General features: G+C 46.4%; 2 protein-coding genes across 2 annotated transcripts; one reads left to right on the top strand and one right to left on the bottom strand.

The window, feature by feature from the left end:
• Positions 1-1,935: 1,935 nt before the first annotated feature.
• LOC127344211 (cytochrome b561 and DOMON domain-containing protein At5g47530) lies at positions 1,936-2,920 on the top strand. Its single transcript, XM_051370456.2, has one exon. The coding sequence runs from the start codon at positions 2,006-2,008 to the stop codon at positions 2,618-2,620; it is 615 nt and encodes a 204-aa protein (XP_051226416.1). The 5' UTR covers positions 1,936-2,005; the 3' UTR covers positions 2,621-2,920.
• Positions 2,921-6,164: 3,244 nt separating this feature from the next.
• On the bottom strand, positions 6,165-9,305 carry LOC127296788 (F-box protein At1g19070-like). The gene is made up of 4 exons (XM_071828090.1): positions 8,178-9,305; positions 7,546-7,713; positions 7,137-7,326; positions 6,165-6,443 (listed from the first exon to the last, which is right to left on the bottom strand). The coding sequence occupies exon 1, from the start codon at positions 9,031-9,033 to the stop codon at positions 8,629-8,631; it is 405 nt and encodes a 134-aa protein (XP_071684191.1). The 5' UTR covers positions 9,034-9,305; the 3' UTR covers positions 6,165-6,443; positions 7,137-7,326; positions 7,546-7,713; positions 8,178-8,628.
• Positions 9,306-13,136: the final 3,831 nt, after the last annotated feature.

The following is a 13,136-nucleotide window of genomic DNA, read 5'->3' as shown; positions in this document are numbered from 1 at the left end:
ACCCACATATAAGATTACCAACTTGTCATTTTAAATTCCCATGAAAGGGTTAGTCAGTGCAAATTTTGAGATTATAGGTCAGTTGTTGATACTTACATTTCTAAAACATGCTTCAAATGATCAGAAAATGTGTGTATCTCTTTCTGTTGACAAATTTAGATCAAGATTGTTCAGATATTTTTTCTGTGTTACAAAATTTTAGCTCTTCTAGGTGCCTACAAGAACATGGAAATGTATTACTGTCATATTTTACTCCCTCGAGCAATAGTTGCAAGCTAAATAATCATAATTGGAAGAAGCTTGAGAAAGTCTATACTCTCAACTTGAAGGAACTGAACTACACTGCCATGTTTTCCAAGCCAAGCCGTGAAAAAGTTATATTGAATAAATTGTTTTAAACGACAATGTCCTTTCCTGATTGTAGACTTCGATATGGTGAAATAATTGTTCTTATTCTACCTTCCAAACTTGCATACACTAGATGGACCTTTCTCTTTATGACAAGACAACACAAGATGATAGTACACAGATTCAGTAGGCTAGAAAATCTGGACTCTCTTTAGATAGGTTACTGTTCCTGCTGGAAGGAGCCAACCATCAGAATGATTTTGTGGATCGAGTCAGGTTATACTTCTGTACCTTCCAGATGCTTCTTGAGCATTGATATTTTTTGTATTCAATTTAGTCTAGCTGTACCTCTAGAGATTTTGACATATTTAGTTGTTCACTGGTAAAAACTAGAATGGCATCTCCACCGGATTCTGTAAGAAAAGGATCACTGGAGAAGAACTCCATAAGCATAACAACATCGACAATTTGGAATGTAACAATAATGCTTAACCTGCTTTCCCTGTTTTTTTCTCAACTGCTCTGGTCACGCTTCTTGAAAACCCAGGTAGTCATTTCTCTTAGCCTACAAAATATTCAAAAAAATTGTGAAGAATATAAAATGCATCTTTGTGTGTGTTCTATTTTTCTCTGTGGCGATGGCTCCAACCAATATTGTAGATTTATTCTAGAAAGGAATTTTGCAAGTACATGGTTAAAATTATCTGGAACTTCGTTTATTTATATAATTTATGGTCAATTAGTCTGCTCCCTCTGTCAATCCTCTTCATTCTTGGCTTTGTGTTTGACTGTATGTGTTCTTTATTTGCAGGTTGTCGCACAGCTACTGGTGGCTACTACATTTGTTATCGCTTCGGTGTTCGGGATTTTATCTTTTCTGGTTGTAAGGGCGTTTTTTTCCAGGTTTGATTGCTGGTATTTGTACTTCTTTTGTTACTTTTCGTAGAGCATTGATGCCTTGAAACAGTAGTATATTGAGCACCATGAGGAACTCATCCAGTGTTTGGTCGAATTTTAAATGCCACAGCTTTACCATAGTACTCATATTATTTAGCAGCTATATTTTGTATGTCAGGATAATTATCTATTAAAAGGATTGGGTCTGCCTTCAAAATTAGCCTGTTGAAGTTTTTCCATAATATATTTCAATTGTTCATATTATACCCACTGTTTGTGAAAATAAGATGATCAATTTCATTTCTTCGATCTTCCCACCATACAGAACAATAGCCCACTCACTTCTAAGTATTTCAATACATAGCTTATCATCTGTTTACTATCAGATCTCCGCATTACATCTGTATTTTAACATGATTTAAAGCATTCTTTATTCCTATAACTCTAGACTGAGCGCGGCGTGCCGCCGCGCCTTTCTTTGCTAGTGAACATAACACAGCAACTAAAGTTGATGAGGAGTATCACTGATAAGTTCATGGTCGGTGATCCAATTTGTAGGCCACCTACCCAGTTGATCCCATGCACAGACATGGTTCACTTGTGTTACGTACATTTCCAAGCAACTCTCATCTTCCCCACCAAACCTCACGCCTTTAAAACCCCCATCTCCGTCCTTGTAACCCTACAGCACTAGCTAATCACATTCGATCTCATTGTTCTCGTGCACAACAAGAACCCATTATTTTCTCCCAAGATCGGAATGGCAGCTTCAGCCCATCGCTCCACCAGCACTAGCATGGCCCTCTCCCTCTTCCTGCTCACAACCATCGCCTTCTCTTCCGTCACCGCACAGTCGCCGTCATCGCCATCGTGCGCGAGCCACACCTTCTCCAGCAGCCAGCTCTACGGGTCGTGCGCCACCCTGCCGCACCTGGGCACCACGCTGCACTACAACTACACAGCCGCCGGCAACACGGTGTCCGTCGCGTTCCGCGCGCCGAGCAAGGGCGGCGGGTGGGTGGCGTGGGGGCTCAACCCGAACGGCACCGGCATGGTCGGCACGCAGGCCGTGGTGGCGTTCCGGCACTCCAACGGCAGCCTCGTGGCGTACCCGACTGTGCTCGACAGCTACGCGCCGTCCATGGCGCCCGCGGACGCCGCGGAGCTGGGGTTCCCCGTGTCGGACGTGGCGGCGGAGTACGCGAAGAAGGGCGGGGAGATGGTGGTGTACGCGACGGTGGCGCTGCCCGGGAAGGGGAGCAAGTTCAACCACGTGTGGCAGCAGGGGAGCTCGGTGGTGAACGACGTGCCGGCGGCGCACCCTACCACCGGGGATAATATCCTCTCTACCGGCGCCATCGATTTCAGCAAGTGATACTCAAATCCATAATTGAAGCATCTGAGGCCGCATGAGGATACACGACAGAAGGTAGCTGATACACGTACGTGGCTACACTCATTCGTATACGCCGGTCGAGCTTGTTCATCTGTCATCTTTGTTGTCAGTTCGTCACATAGTGGCTAGTTACCGTGGGTCGTCGGTCCTTTTATATTTCTCTCGTATGAATCGCTCACTGCATGGAGTACGTATGTGTGTAATTGCTGCTCGGCCCAGTATTATGAATATATACCGTTCTGTAAAATATATTGAATATATACTGTGTGTACTTGGTGGTAGACTATCGCTGATTTCAAAATACATTAGTTGAATATGCGCGTTGCTACGGTTAATAAGATAAAACATAGGAGTATGAAAAATAAGAAAATAGTTAATTATATTTTCGAATGTATCGTGCAATTTTTCTTAGAATTTTGTGACGAATCTGCCAATAACATTCTTGTTTTCTTCCGTTTGACGGCTGTGCATCTATAAGCACGGCTTCAAATCACAACTTGAATAATTTTGAAAAAATCTCATACTGCAGGACTGCCAACACCCTTCAAATCACAATTTGAATCATTTTAATCCATAACCTTAAGTAATAAGTTATTGAAAAGAAGCCTCATACTGCAGGATTGCTAAAACCAAGACATGTCGGCTCCCTTAGGGACACCAACCCCGAACCGACTCAGGATAGACTTTTAAACCCAAATGGTCGTGTATATACAAAGAGATGGCCCTAGAGGGCACGTGAGAACTCGCCCTTGAGTTAACCCTAACCTGATGAAACCGTGTAATCAATTTATATCAAAGAAGCGGGAGTAGGTCCTTACCTCTAGAAAGAGGGGTCAAATCTAGGTATATTGTGCGTACCAATATCATCCATGTTAGCCTCCATGGCGCCTAAAATCAACGTCACGTAAGCCGCCCCCCATGGCTGGTGCCATGAAAATCCCACGACAAAGTCGCTATTTCTTCCTTGCCTTCATGGTTGGATGTTTAACTCTTGTAAAATCAGATAAACTTTAAACTTAACAAATGGTTGTTTTCTTTAAGCCAACAAACAAACTTTTATTCTATTAGAAGCCACTAATACCCATGTATTGTTCCATGTGTTTTTTTTATTGTTGTTCTACTTTTTTTCGGGGAAGCCCCGGCCTCTGTATCAGTCGATGCACACATCCTTTTATTAATTGTATCAAAAGAATTCAAAGTTTACACCTCATGGATCAGAGAGGGTCGATGCAAAAAAAAAATAAACCATCAAAAAAGAAAATATGAATTTCTAGTGCTAGACATCTTGCAATTTATTAATATGCCGCCATGTAGGCTGGTACAAGATATCATGTGCAACCATCACCAGCCGGTTGCGTCAGTAACCATATACTCCCGCTGATCCTCCGGGATAGGAAACGCCATAGCTGAATCCAGCGTACAACCATATGAATAACCTGCAAAAAGTTTGTAGAATCTTTTCTGTTAAATATTTTTCCAATGTCTGATTCTCTCGACGATTGTCCCAAGTGAATTTACTACCTGAAAGAACAATTTATCTTAAGTCAAGAATTTCAATAATAGCATTAAAAATAAAAGGCCAATGTGCATGAAAATTACCATTATTCTTGTCTTCTTTTAGTCTAAGAATATTGAAATCGCCTCCTACCTAGCAGCTTCAAATTTGTGTATATTGGCAAATGAACTGGCATTTTTGTTCCATTAAAAAACTGAGAATTATTTCAGTAGTTATATCCTTGGTTCTCTAATTAAATATGTTGAGTGCTGCCTATTTCATAATAGCCCGTGTTTAATTTACTAGAGCGATAATGAAACGAAGTACACCAAATTATCCTAGGCGATGGGTTTATTGACCTTTGATGAGTTCATGTGGCATACCAAATTATCCTAGGCGATGGGTTTATTGACCTTTGATGAGTTCATTTGATGAGTTCATGTGGCATTTTTGCATCGGCTTGGGAGATGGTTACAGTAGAGCCAAGAGAAATCAAAGCCTATCCTGCAAGGATTTGACAGCGATGGACTTATTTGCGCAAAACGAAATTTGCTAGTTGCCCTATTGTGCTTCTAAATTAGATTTATGATTTTATTCTTTTATGTTTAGAGTTTCTTTCTGTGATCGTGCGCTTCTTGTTTTGAGGAAAGATACTGAGTGTCGCACCATTGATCCTCCCTCGCTATATTTTCTCTAATCGGAAATTTAATGGCTCCTAAGTGCATATGCTCTTCCCACTTTAAAAAAGTATGTTTTTAATTGTGAAAAAATTCAATAAAAAATTCGCATGTATATCTCGACAATCAATGTGCGTTCGTATAGTTTCGCGAAAAACCGATATTTTTTATGGTCGATAATATAAAGATAAAGATTTCTCATAAAACATCTTATTTTTAGTAACAAATTTTATCTTTTTACACAGCCCAAACGACAAGTCAATTTTTCATGGAAAGACTTTGTGCACATGTAGCATATGAAAATGTACGCGTGAGTTTTTGTTTAAATTTTGTTTAACATTTCAAAATATATCAAAGATACATTTCAAAATAATGGAACATATATTTCAAAATAAAGGGACAAATGACCCAAGAGCCAACTTCCCTTCTCCATGTGTTTATAAGATGTTCATGGGGCCCTCTTAGGTAGTTGAACGCCAACTCTACAAAAATCCACTGTTCCACAATTTTAAACTACAAAAGTCTCAAATTTTCTTGATCTCGTGCATGTATGTATGTACCTGGGAATGACCTTGTTGAAGGGATTGTTTTGTGAGGGGAACTTTCTCCAGAGTGAAAACCTAAGATCTATGATCGGACGACGACAACGTTTGTGCATTGTTTCCTTTTTGGAGGCGTCGCTTTTGGAGAAGCTGGACTTCTGGTGTTGTCTTGGTGATGCTAGTACGGCGCTAAAAAGAATAGATCACTGTAGCGGGACTGTAATTTTTCTTCTTTTTGGTTGTGTAATGTTCCTTTTATTGTAATCTGTCTTCTTTTTTAGTTGTGTGCATCCATAATGTCCTAAGGGAAATGTGTTAGGTGTATGTGTGCATCCGTATTATCCTAAGGGCAATGCATTGGTGCAGAGACTTGGTGTAATTGGTATCTTCACGATACTAAAAATGCTCTTTGTAAAAAAATGTTTGTACTCAGTTATCTTTGTAATTTTCCTTATAGACGTATCTCTCGTGTATAACAAAATTTATAAGGCCAGATTTGATTCATTATGCCAAGTAGAATCAAGTAGTATTCTCAACTCGTATAGAATTCAAACTTAACTTTAGCTATGCATAAATTCTGAACTTAATTCTTTAATGTGTGCAGGGTTTGAGCTAAAAAAAATTGAACCATAGACCATAGCACATGTATCTTCGTGTCAGTGTTCTTTTTTTCCAAAAAGAGTCATAACTTGTTCAATCTCTAAATCGCTAGATTGCATCTAAAGACTAGTTTTTATAGCAAATGCATAGACAAACTCGCACAGCATCCAGAGTATCCATAGCCAATACTGACTATAAGTGCCACATAATTCAACCAACAAGGAAGCTAAGAAAGAGGTCCAGACAATAAGATGGTTACATATTAGCATAATCTGACACAACACTAGACAGGTTCAGACGAAGTAAAAGTGCACTAGCAGACTACGGTGCCACTTCACCACACTTCAAGTGCATCCAGGCAACAAGATACGCAGCAAAATACATACGAGTTCATATGAATAGGTACTACTTCCAGGGACATAAAAGTTCGAATAACCAGGGACGAGGTAGACCGGCTCAACTAAACGCCTCCAGCTCGAAATGAAAGCCTGCATAAACAACAAAAGGACAACGTGAGTACCTCACTTGGATGGTCTGACCAAAATGCAACTTGATCTAGCTATTGGAATGTTGGAAGAATTTGCTAATAAAACGATTTTTTTTCTTGCGAAGACTAATAACACGAAACTGGACAGAAGGTTTCACTGGTAATTTGAAAGGCAAAAATTTTGACCATTCATTTGATCTTCAAACAACCAAGAACAACTTTGTTAACCTGTCCCTTTACAAAGACAGCAATGGATCCCTGCTGAAGTTCTACAATCAGTACTGCCTAGACTTACACAGACCTGCTAGTTTTGTTAACCAAGCATTAAGTTCCTACTTGCTACTTTTGGTCGGAGCGCTATGTTCTCTGCCCTTTCTATGTTGTCGACATGGGCATGCTGCTGTGACAACCAAGCACCTGCAGTTTTGACCCAGAAGATGCGCTCGGCAAGGTTGCTACTGGGTATTGTCTACACCTACGGTCATGACAAGCACCCGTTAGAGTAGACACTGTGGGTACCAGGGATTGTATGTGTCATGGTTGGCTAGAAGAATCTAAGAGTAGTTTCAACTTGCAAAAGGACAAAACATCCTATGCTGCTTTGGTGTAGCTTAGTTTTTATCAAATTATGTTATTACATTAAAGGCTGACTACCGAAAGATAATAACCGTAAAGAGTAGCAATGGTTACTTACAGGCAAACTGAGTCTATTGGATGTCAATTTGCTCAGAAGGTACTCCATGGGTACGCAGAACCTTCAAAATATGGTGAACCCTTGCATCTTCCTTTGTGTCACATATGATTTTGACTACCTTGAGATGCTTTGATATAATTGATGGTACACTTGAATTGTAGATTTCATCTGTCTTGGTAACATGCTGTTCCTATAGCAAAAAATAATATTTTACTGAAGTCAACAGAAGGTACACGAGAACTTGAAACATACTATAAACTACTCCCTCCGTCTCACTGAAGTTGTCTGAGATTTATAAAGAATTAGATGCATCTAGACACCATCTAGTATGTAGAAACATCTAAATTTTGTCAAATCTCAGACAGTTTCATGACACGGAGGGAGTATCATACTTGGAGAATATATATACCTCCCGAGTTTCAAAATGAAGCTGCAGCGTAAGCGTCTCTAGAATTGGTGAGTGGTGAAGAAAGTAAACCAGTACAGTGAAGTTATCAACCATACACCACTCATTGAGCAGCAGCGTTTTTAGCTTGGCAAAAAACGGGTAGCATTTCAAATAATTTCTGAAAATAAACTGGACAAAGTGAAGAATGTTAAAGAAGAATTCAAGGTCTAACTTCACAAGTAGTAATAAACTAGAAAAAGTGAAGAGGGTTAGCGAACAATTCAAGGTCTAACGTGTATGATGTCTTTGAGAAGCAGAAGTATACTCACTGGAAACTTTCTGCAGATTTAACAGTAATTATACATAGGCATATATAGGGATATATATATCCCATGCTGGACTTCAAAAACTACTTAGAAATGTAGCTCAGATTAAGATTTATGTCCCATACGCTCTGCATATTATGCACCAAACCAACAATGAGAGATGTAATGGTAAACATTAAGATTCAAACTTATCAACTGGTGAAAAATATGAAATGCACATATGGAGTTAGTTTAATATGTTTCTATTGATGGATAACTGGATATAAACATACAGGGGACATAGCATATAGCAAACAGTAATAGGAGTTTGCGAAAGTCGGAGCATACCATATTATCAGTTGTTGTTAACTCCAAATTCATAGCGCCTGACAAACTTTTGAGAACCACAGAGCAGTCATTGCTTCCGGTTTGAACATCGCATCCCTCACATGATTGATTGCCACAGCTACAACCGTCCAGGCATGCTCCCATGCGCGCTCCTCCAAGCTTAATAGATGCGGTTACTAGTGACGGCATGCATTCAAGGAAAGGAGCGAAACCGCTGACAGCAGCTAGTTGAATACCAATAAGGTTTGGTGCAAATATGTGTATGCGGGCATTCATGCGAAAAAGCGAGCGATGGATCTTTAGATGTTGTACTGATTTGGACGAGATATTCACGGAGATCTGACAGTTACTGAACTCCAACACCTCTAGCACCTGACAGCTCGAGAAATCCAGATTGCATCCATGAAAGATGATGTCACAGAAAACCTCTTCAAGTGTGAGGATGTGAGAGTCATATTGAGTACGCAGCACATAAAACGAACTCGTAGCACCTGAACTTGACGCGATACAGCATACTGGAGCCACGGTTCCATGCGCCGGAATTCCCTATGGCTCGGGTCAAATTGATGTCGCATACATTCAGAGGGGTTGGGTCGCGGTGGCGAATCAGGTCGTCGACAAACGTGCTCAAGCCACGTGCACCCTTGAAGCTCTCGGGGTCGTCGATGCGCAGGGCTGGCACGGATTTCCAAAGCGTGCGCCAGCGCTTGGCGAGGACGCAGGTCCTCACGGCCTCGCGGGAAAGCAGGAACGACATCAGGTACTTGAGGAGGTCGTCCTGTAGGGCGCCGATACGGTCCTCGCCGCCGTCCACAGCTGCTTCCATGGATTCCCCGTCATCAGACATGTCGGACATTGCGTGGAATAGCTTCGCTCCGGAGCTGCAAGGTTATTTCACTGTGAGCAGACCGAGAGCATCCGGCCAGAATGGCAGATGGAGAAGAAGTTGGACAAGAATAGAAGATCTGCGTGTTCCTCCGCCTCCTCAACGGTAGTCGCTTCTCCGAGCAGGGCTACGTGCTCTCCTCCCCGACGGTGTTCGCTTCTCCTTCTCCTAGCCAGGCAAAGAGCCGAGCTCACCCTCAGGCCATCTCACTCGTCTTTGGAGAGGGGAGAACAGATCGAAAGTGCTTAGGGCATCTCCAACCGCGCGACCCAAACGGACGCGCTGGGCCGTCCGTTTTAGGCCGTTTGGGTCGCCGCCCGGACACGCGGACAGCGCCCCGCGTCCGCGTGTCCGTTTGGGTCGCCGCCCGGACACGCGGACGCATCGCATAAACCGGAGAAAAACGAAAACAAAAAAAGAGGCAAATTTAAACGAAATTTCATTGAACATATGCCCTATTTTGGGCAAATTTAGTACATAGCCCTATTTTGGGCAAATAAAACTAACAAAAGAAGCCCCTATATGGGCTTTTAAATTTAAACTAAAATTTACTAAAATTAAAAACCCTCTAGGGTTTGGTCGGCGGCGCGGTGGCCGCCGGTGCGCCGCCTAGCCCCTGTGGGCGTCGTCGGCGACGTCCCCGGGCGGCGAGGCATCATGTGGCTCGATCGCGCCGGGACTCCGGCCAGGGAGACCACAGGCCTCCTCCCACGGCGAGTGGGGTCCGGAGCCACCCGCGCCGCCTCCTCCCGGAGGCGCTGCCGCCTCTCTGCCGCGGCCGGCGGCGCTCTCGGCGCCGCCTCCTCCGGGGCCGCGGCACCTGTCCTCTCCGGCGGCGCTGCTCGTCGGCGCGGCGCCCGGCCTCCTCCCGCCGCGCCGCCTCCTCCTCCTCCCGTCGCGCTCGGCGGGCCTGGGCGTAGAGCTCCCGCCCTCCGCCTCCTCGACCTCCTGCCGGGCCGCCTCCTCCATCTCGGAGGTGCGAATGGCCGCATGGAGGTGCGGCCATTTCGCCTCCTCCTCCGCCGCCGAGATGATCAGGGCGGCGCGGAGGTCCGGGTCCTCCTCCGAGGACTCCGGCTTGGGCTCGATGAGGAGAGGCGGCGGTTGCGGCAATGCCGCACCGCCGCGGGCGGCCTCTCCGATGTGGAGGCCGCCGCGGTTCCCTCCGTCCCGCAGCGCCGGCGGCCGACGCCGACTGCTGCTGGCCTCGTCGTCATTGGCTCCGGGAGCGAACCGTCGCTTCGGGGCCATGGCGGCGGTTTTGCTCGGGGAGTGGAGTGGGGACTGGAGTGGAGGGCCAGATCCCCTCCAGTCCCCATTTATTAGACTCTCTGGTCACCGACAGGTGGGCCCAAGGGAGACGAGGCGACCAGCGCGCGGACGCGAGCGGACGGCGCGTGCCATCCGCGGCCCGCAAACCTAGCCCAGATTTGGGCCGGGTTTGCGTCGTTCCGAACGTCGCGGCCGTCCGCTTTTGCGGTGCGTTCCCGCGTTGGGCCGGGTTTTTGTCCGTTTCGACCCATCCGGACGCGCGGGCGCGGGATGGGTCGCCCGGTTGGAGATGCCCTTAATGCCACAACCACCGCAGCACCTCCCCGAACTAACGATAGCTTCTGCAGCCTACTCCTATCCTCCATTTACCACCTTGCCTCGAGCAGAGAGAAAGGATGACAAGACGACTCAAGCGAGAAAGAGTGACAAGACGCGACACGGCAGAGGTAACCCGCTTGACTCCTGCTCGAAGACCCGTGTGAACATGAATTTTTGAACGAGACGGTGCGCTGCTTTTCTTTCCCTCTCAGTCTCTCACTACCATGGCTCTTGCAACGTGTGCAACGCAAGGCACAACATGTAAAAACATGTTATCTTTGCAACCAAATCTGAATATCGAAAGAAATTTTAAAACTTTGCCCTTATTTTTAAGAAGTACTCCAAATGTTTACCACGTAGTATGAGTATCTGCACCCACCCCCAAAATCCCCCAAACGTCTTCCGGGAGTGTCGGCGTCAAAAAAAAACCCACTCAATCTAGTCTCGAAACTCATTTTTGAGCTGGCAAACGGTTTTTCTTTCACTGGCACCCTCAAGTATCGGCAGAAAAGGACGCAACAGCCGCATGCAGCCGAACCCACCTAGCAACGTCTGAAGAGTGTCGTCCTCGACGCCTCATTTCAAACGCCACCGTAATAGTGCTTGCCGTCGTGCAGGCGAGCCGTCGCTTCCCATCACCTTCCCGCCCCTCTTCCCGTAATTTCTCGCCTATATGTAGCCTTCCCATCGGTTTCGCACCGTGTCAACCCAAACCACCCAACCCGCTGCGGAATCCCAAGGCTCCACCACAACACCACAATGTCGCGCCGCCTCCTCACCACCTACTCCATGCTTGAGTTCAACGCTTAGCGCTAGGCCGAGCGGGCTGCCCGTGAGGAAGCGAGGCTCGCCTAGAATGAGGAGGCTGAGGCGGCGATTCGGCACCGACAGCAGCTACGCGAAGCAAGGGCAGAGTGGTGGGCGCATATTCATGCGTCAAAGGGGAAAATGACGGCGAGGCAGACCTATCACGGGCCCCGACCGATGGCTAGTAGACTAGGATTACTTTAAGTTTTAATGCAGTATAGTTCAAATTCGGCCAAAGTATGAAGACTTTCCTCAAATTTATTTTGAAATCGCATAAATTCGCCCTCCTTTTCCTATTTCATCGAAATTTTGAATTTAGTTAGGGGGGGGAGGGGGTCGATTGGAAAACACAGGCCCCCCATATAAAATCAACCCGCCGGCGCACCCCCCCATACGGCAGGCAAAACGGTTTTGCCGGAGGCCAAATGTGTGTGGGAGGGCAGTGGAGATGCCCTAACATTATGTTTGTAGAAATTCATCAAAAAAGGTATTATGTGCCATGAATAGTAAAAATATCATGCATGTTTCCTCCTTAGAGCATCTGTAATAGAATGTCGCCGGAAAATTTTCCGGCGGATTTACGGGTTTGGGCCGAAAGCGCCGCACAACGGAGCCCGAATCGGTGGGCCGACCCGTAAAATTTTCTATGGGCCTCGAGAAACGCGAGCGTCGCCACGTATAAATACTGGCTGCGGAGGAGAGTAGGGTTCCAAAACCCTACTCCCGCCATCGCGTCCACTTCCTCCGCCGCGCACGCGCTTGGACTTCCAGCGAGCAATCGCGCCGCTGCTGCCGCCGCATCTCCACTTCCTCCACCACCACCGTGACCGCATGGCTGGCGCGGGCAGCGGCCGGAGGGGAGGCGGGCGGATTGGCAGGAGCAACTCGCCGCCGCCCCCTCCCCCCTCGTCTTCCACTCCGAGGCCGAGCGTCGGAAATGGAACCGCTCGGAAGGTGCCCGGAAGCGTAACGCGCGGTGCTGGACCAACAGGGGCCTGACGCCACCCTGGAAACTCGCCCGCTACGCCATTAGCGGCGTGGGGTCTTCCTCCGGCGCGTCCGGCCGTGCGCTAGCGCCGCCACTCGCCGACAGCAGCATCGAGGAGGAGGAGGAGGAGGAGGAGGCGCCGGTGCGCAGCGTCCTCCATTCGGGGGACTACGTCATCAATGACGAGGAGGAGGCGATGGCGATCCAACAAGTCTCCGTCATCTCGGAGGCTGAGGCGCGCGCGCTTCCGCTGCGAGGAGGTGGAAGCCTTCCGTGCCGTGCGAGCTTACGAGGCGGCGTAGAAGGAGGCGGCCGTCTGCCGCGTGAAGCAGGAGGTCGTCGACCTCGACTCGGAGTAGGCCGCCGATGGCGTAGTCCTCCGCCGCGCGTAGTAGGTCGCCGCCGGGCGAAATTAGTTAAGTTTAGGAGTTGGTCGCCGACGACCAGCTCAAATGTAGTCTCTTTTACGATCGAAACTATCGAAATATGCAAGTACTATGTTTGAATTTCACTTTTATAACTTCTTTGCGATGATCAGTTTACCGACAAAATTTGCATTCGTGTTTTTTCGGTTCCGAATACGGGTGATGTTCTGCGCCACCTCCTAAACCTCCTAAACCGCTCACATTTTGATTTTCGGGAGACTGAACTTCGTTTTTTCAGTTCCAAAAAATAAGGGCTCTGCTAG

Source organism: Lolium perenne, chromosome 1, assembly GCF_019359855.2.
Source record: "Lolium perenne isolate Kyuss_39 chromosome 1, Kyuss_2.0, whole genome shotgun sequence".
Taxonomy (NCBI): domain Eukaryota; kingdom Viridiplantae; phylum Streptophyta; class Magnoliopsida; order Poales; family Poaceae; genus Lolium; species Lolium perenne.
The sequence above is the reverse complement of the archived record's forward strand: the minus strand, read 5'-3'. Positions and strand labels throughout refer to the sequence as shown.

Excerpts from the sequence above, each read along its gene's own strand:
- LOC127344211 (XM_051370456.2), top strand. The coding sequence starts at position 2,006 with ATGGCAGCTTCAGCCCATCGCTCCACCAGCACTAGCATGGCCCTCTCC.
- LOC127296788 (XM_071828090.1), bottom strand. The coding sequence starts at position 9,033 with ATGTCCGACATGTCTGATGACGGGGAATCCATGGAAGCAGCTGTGGAC.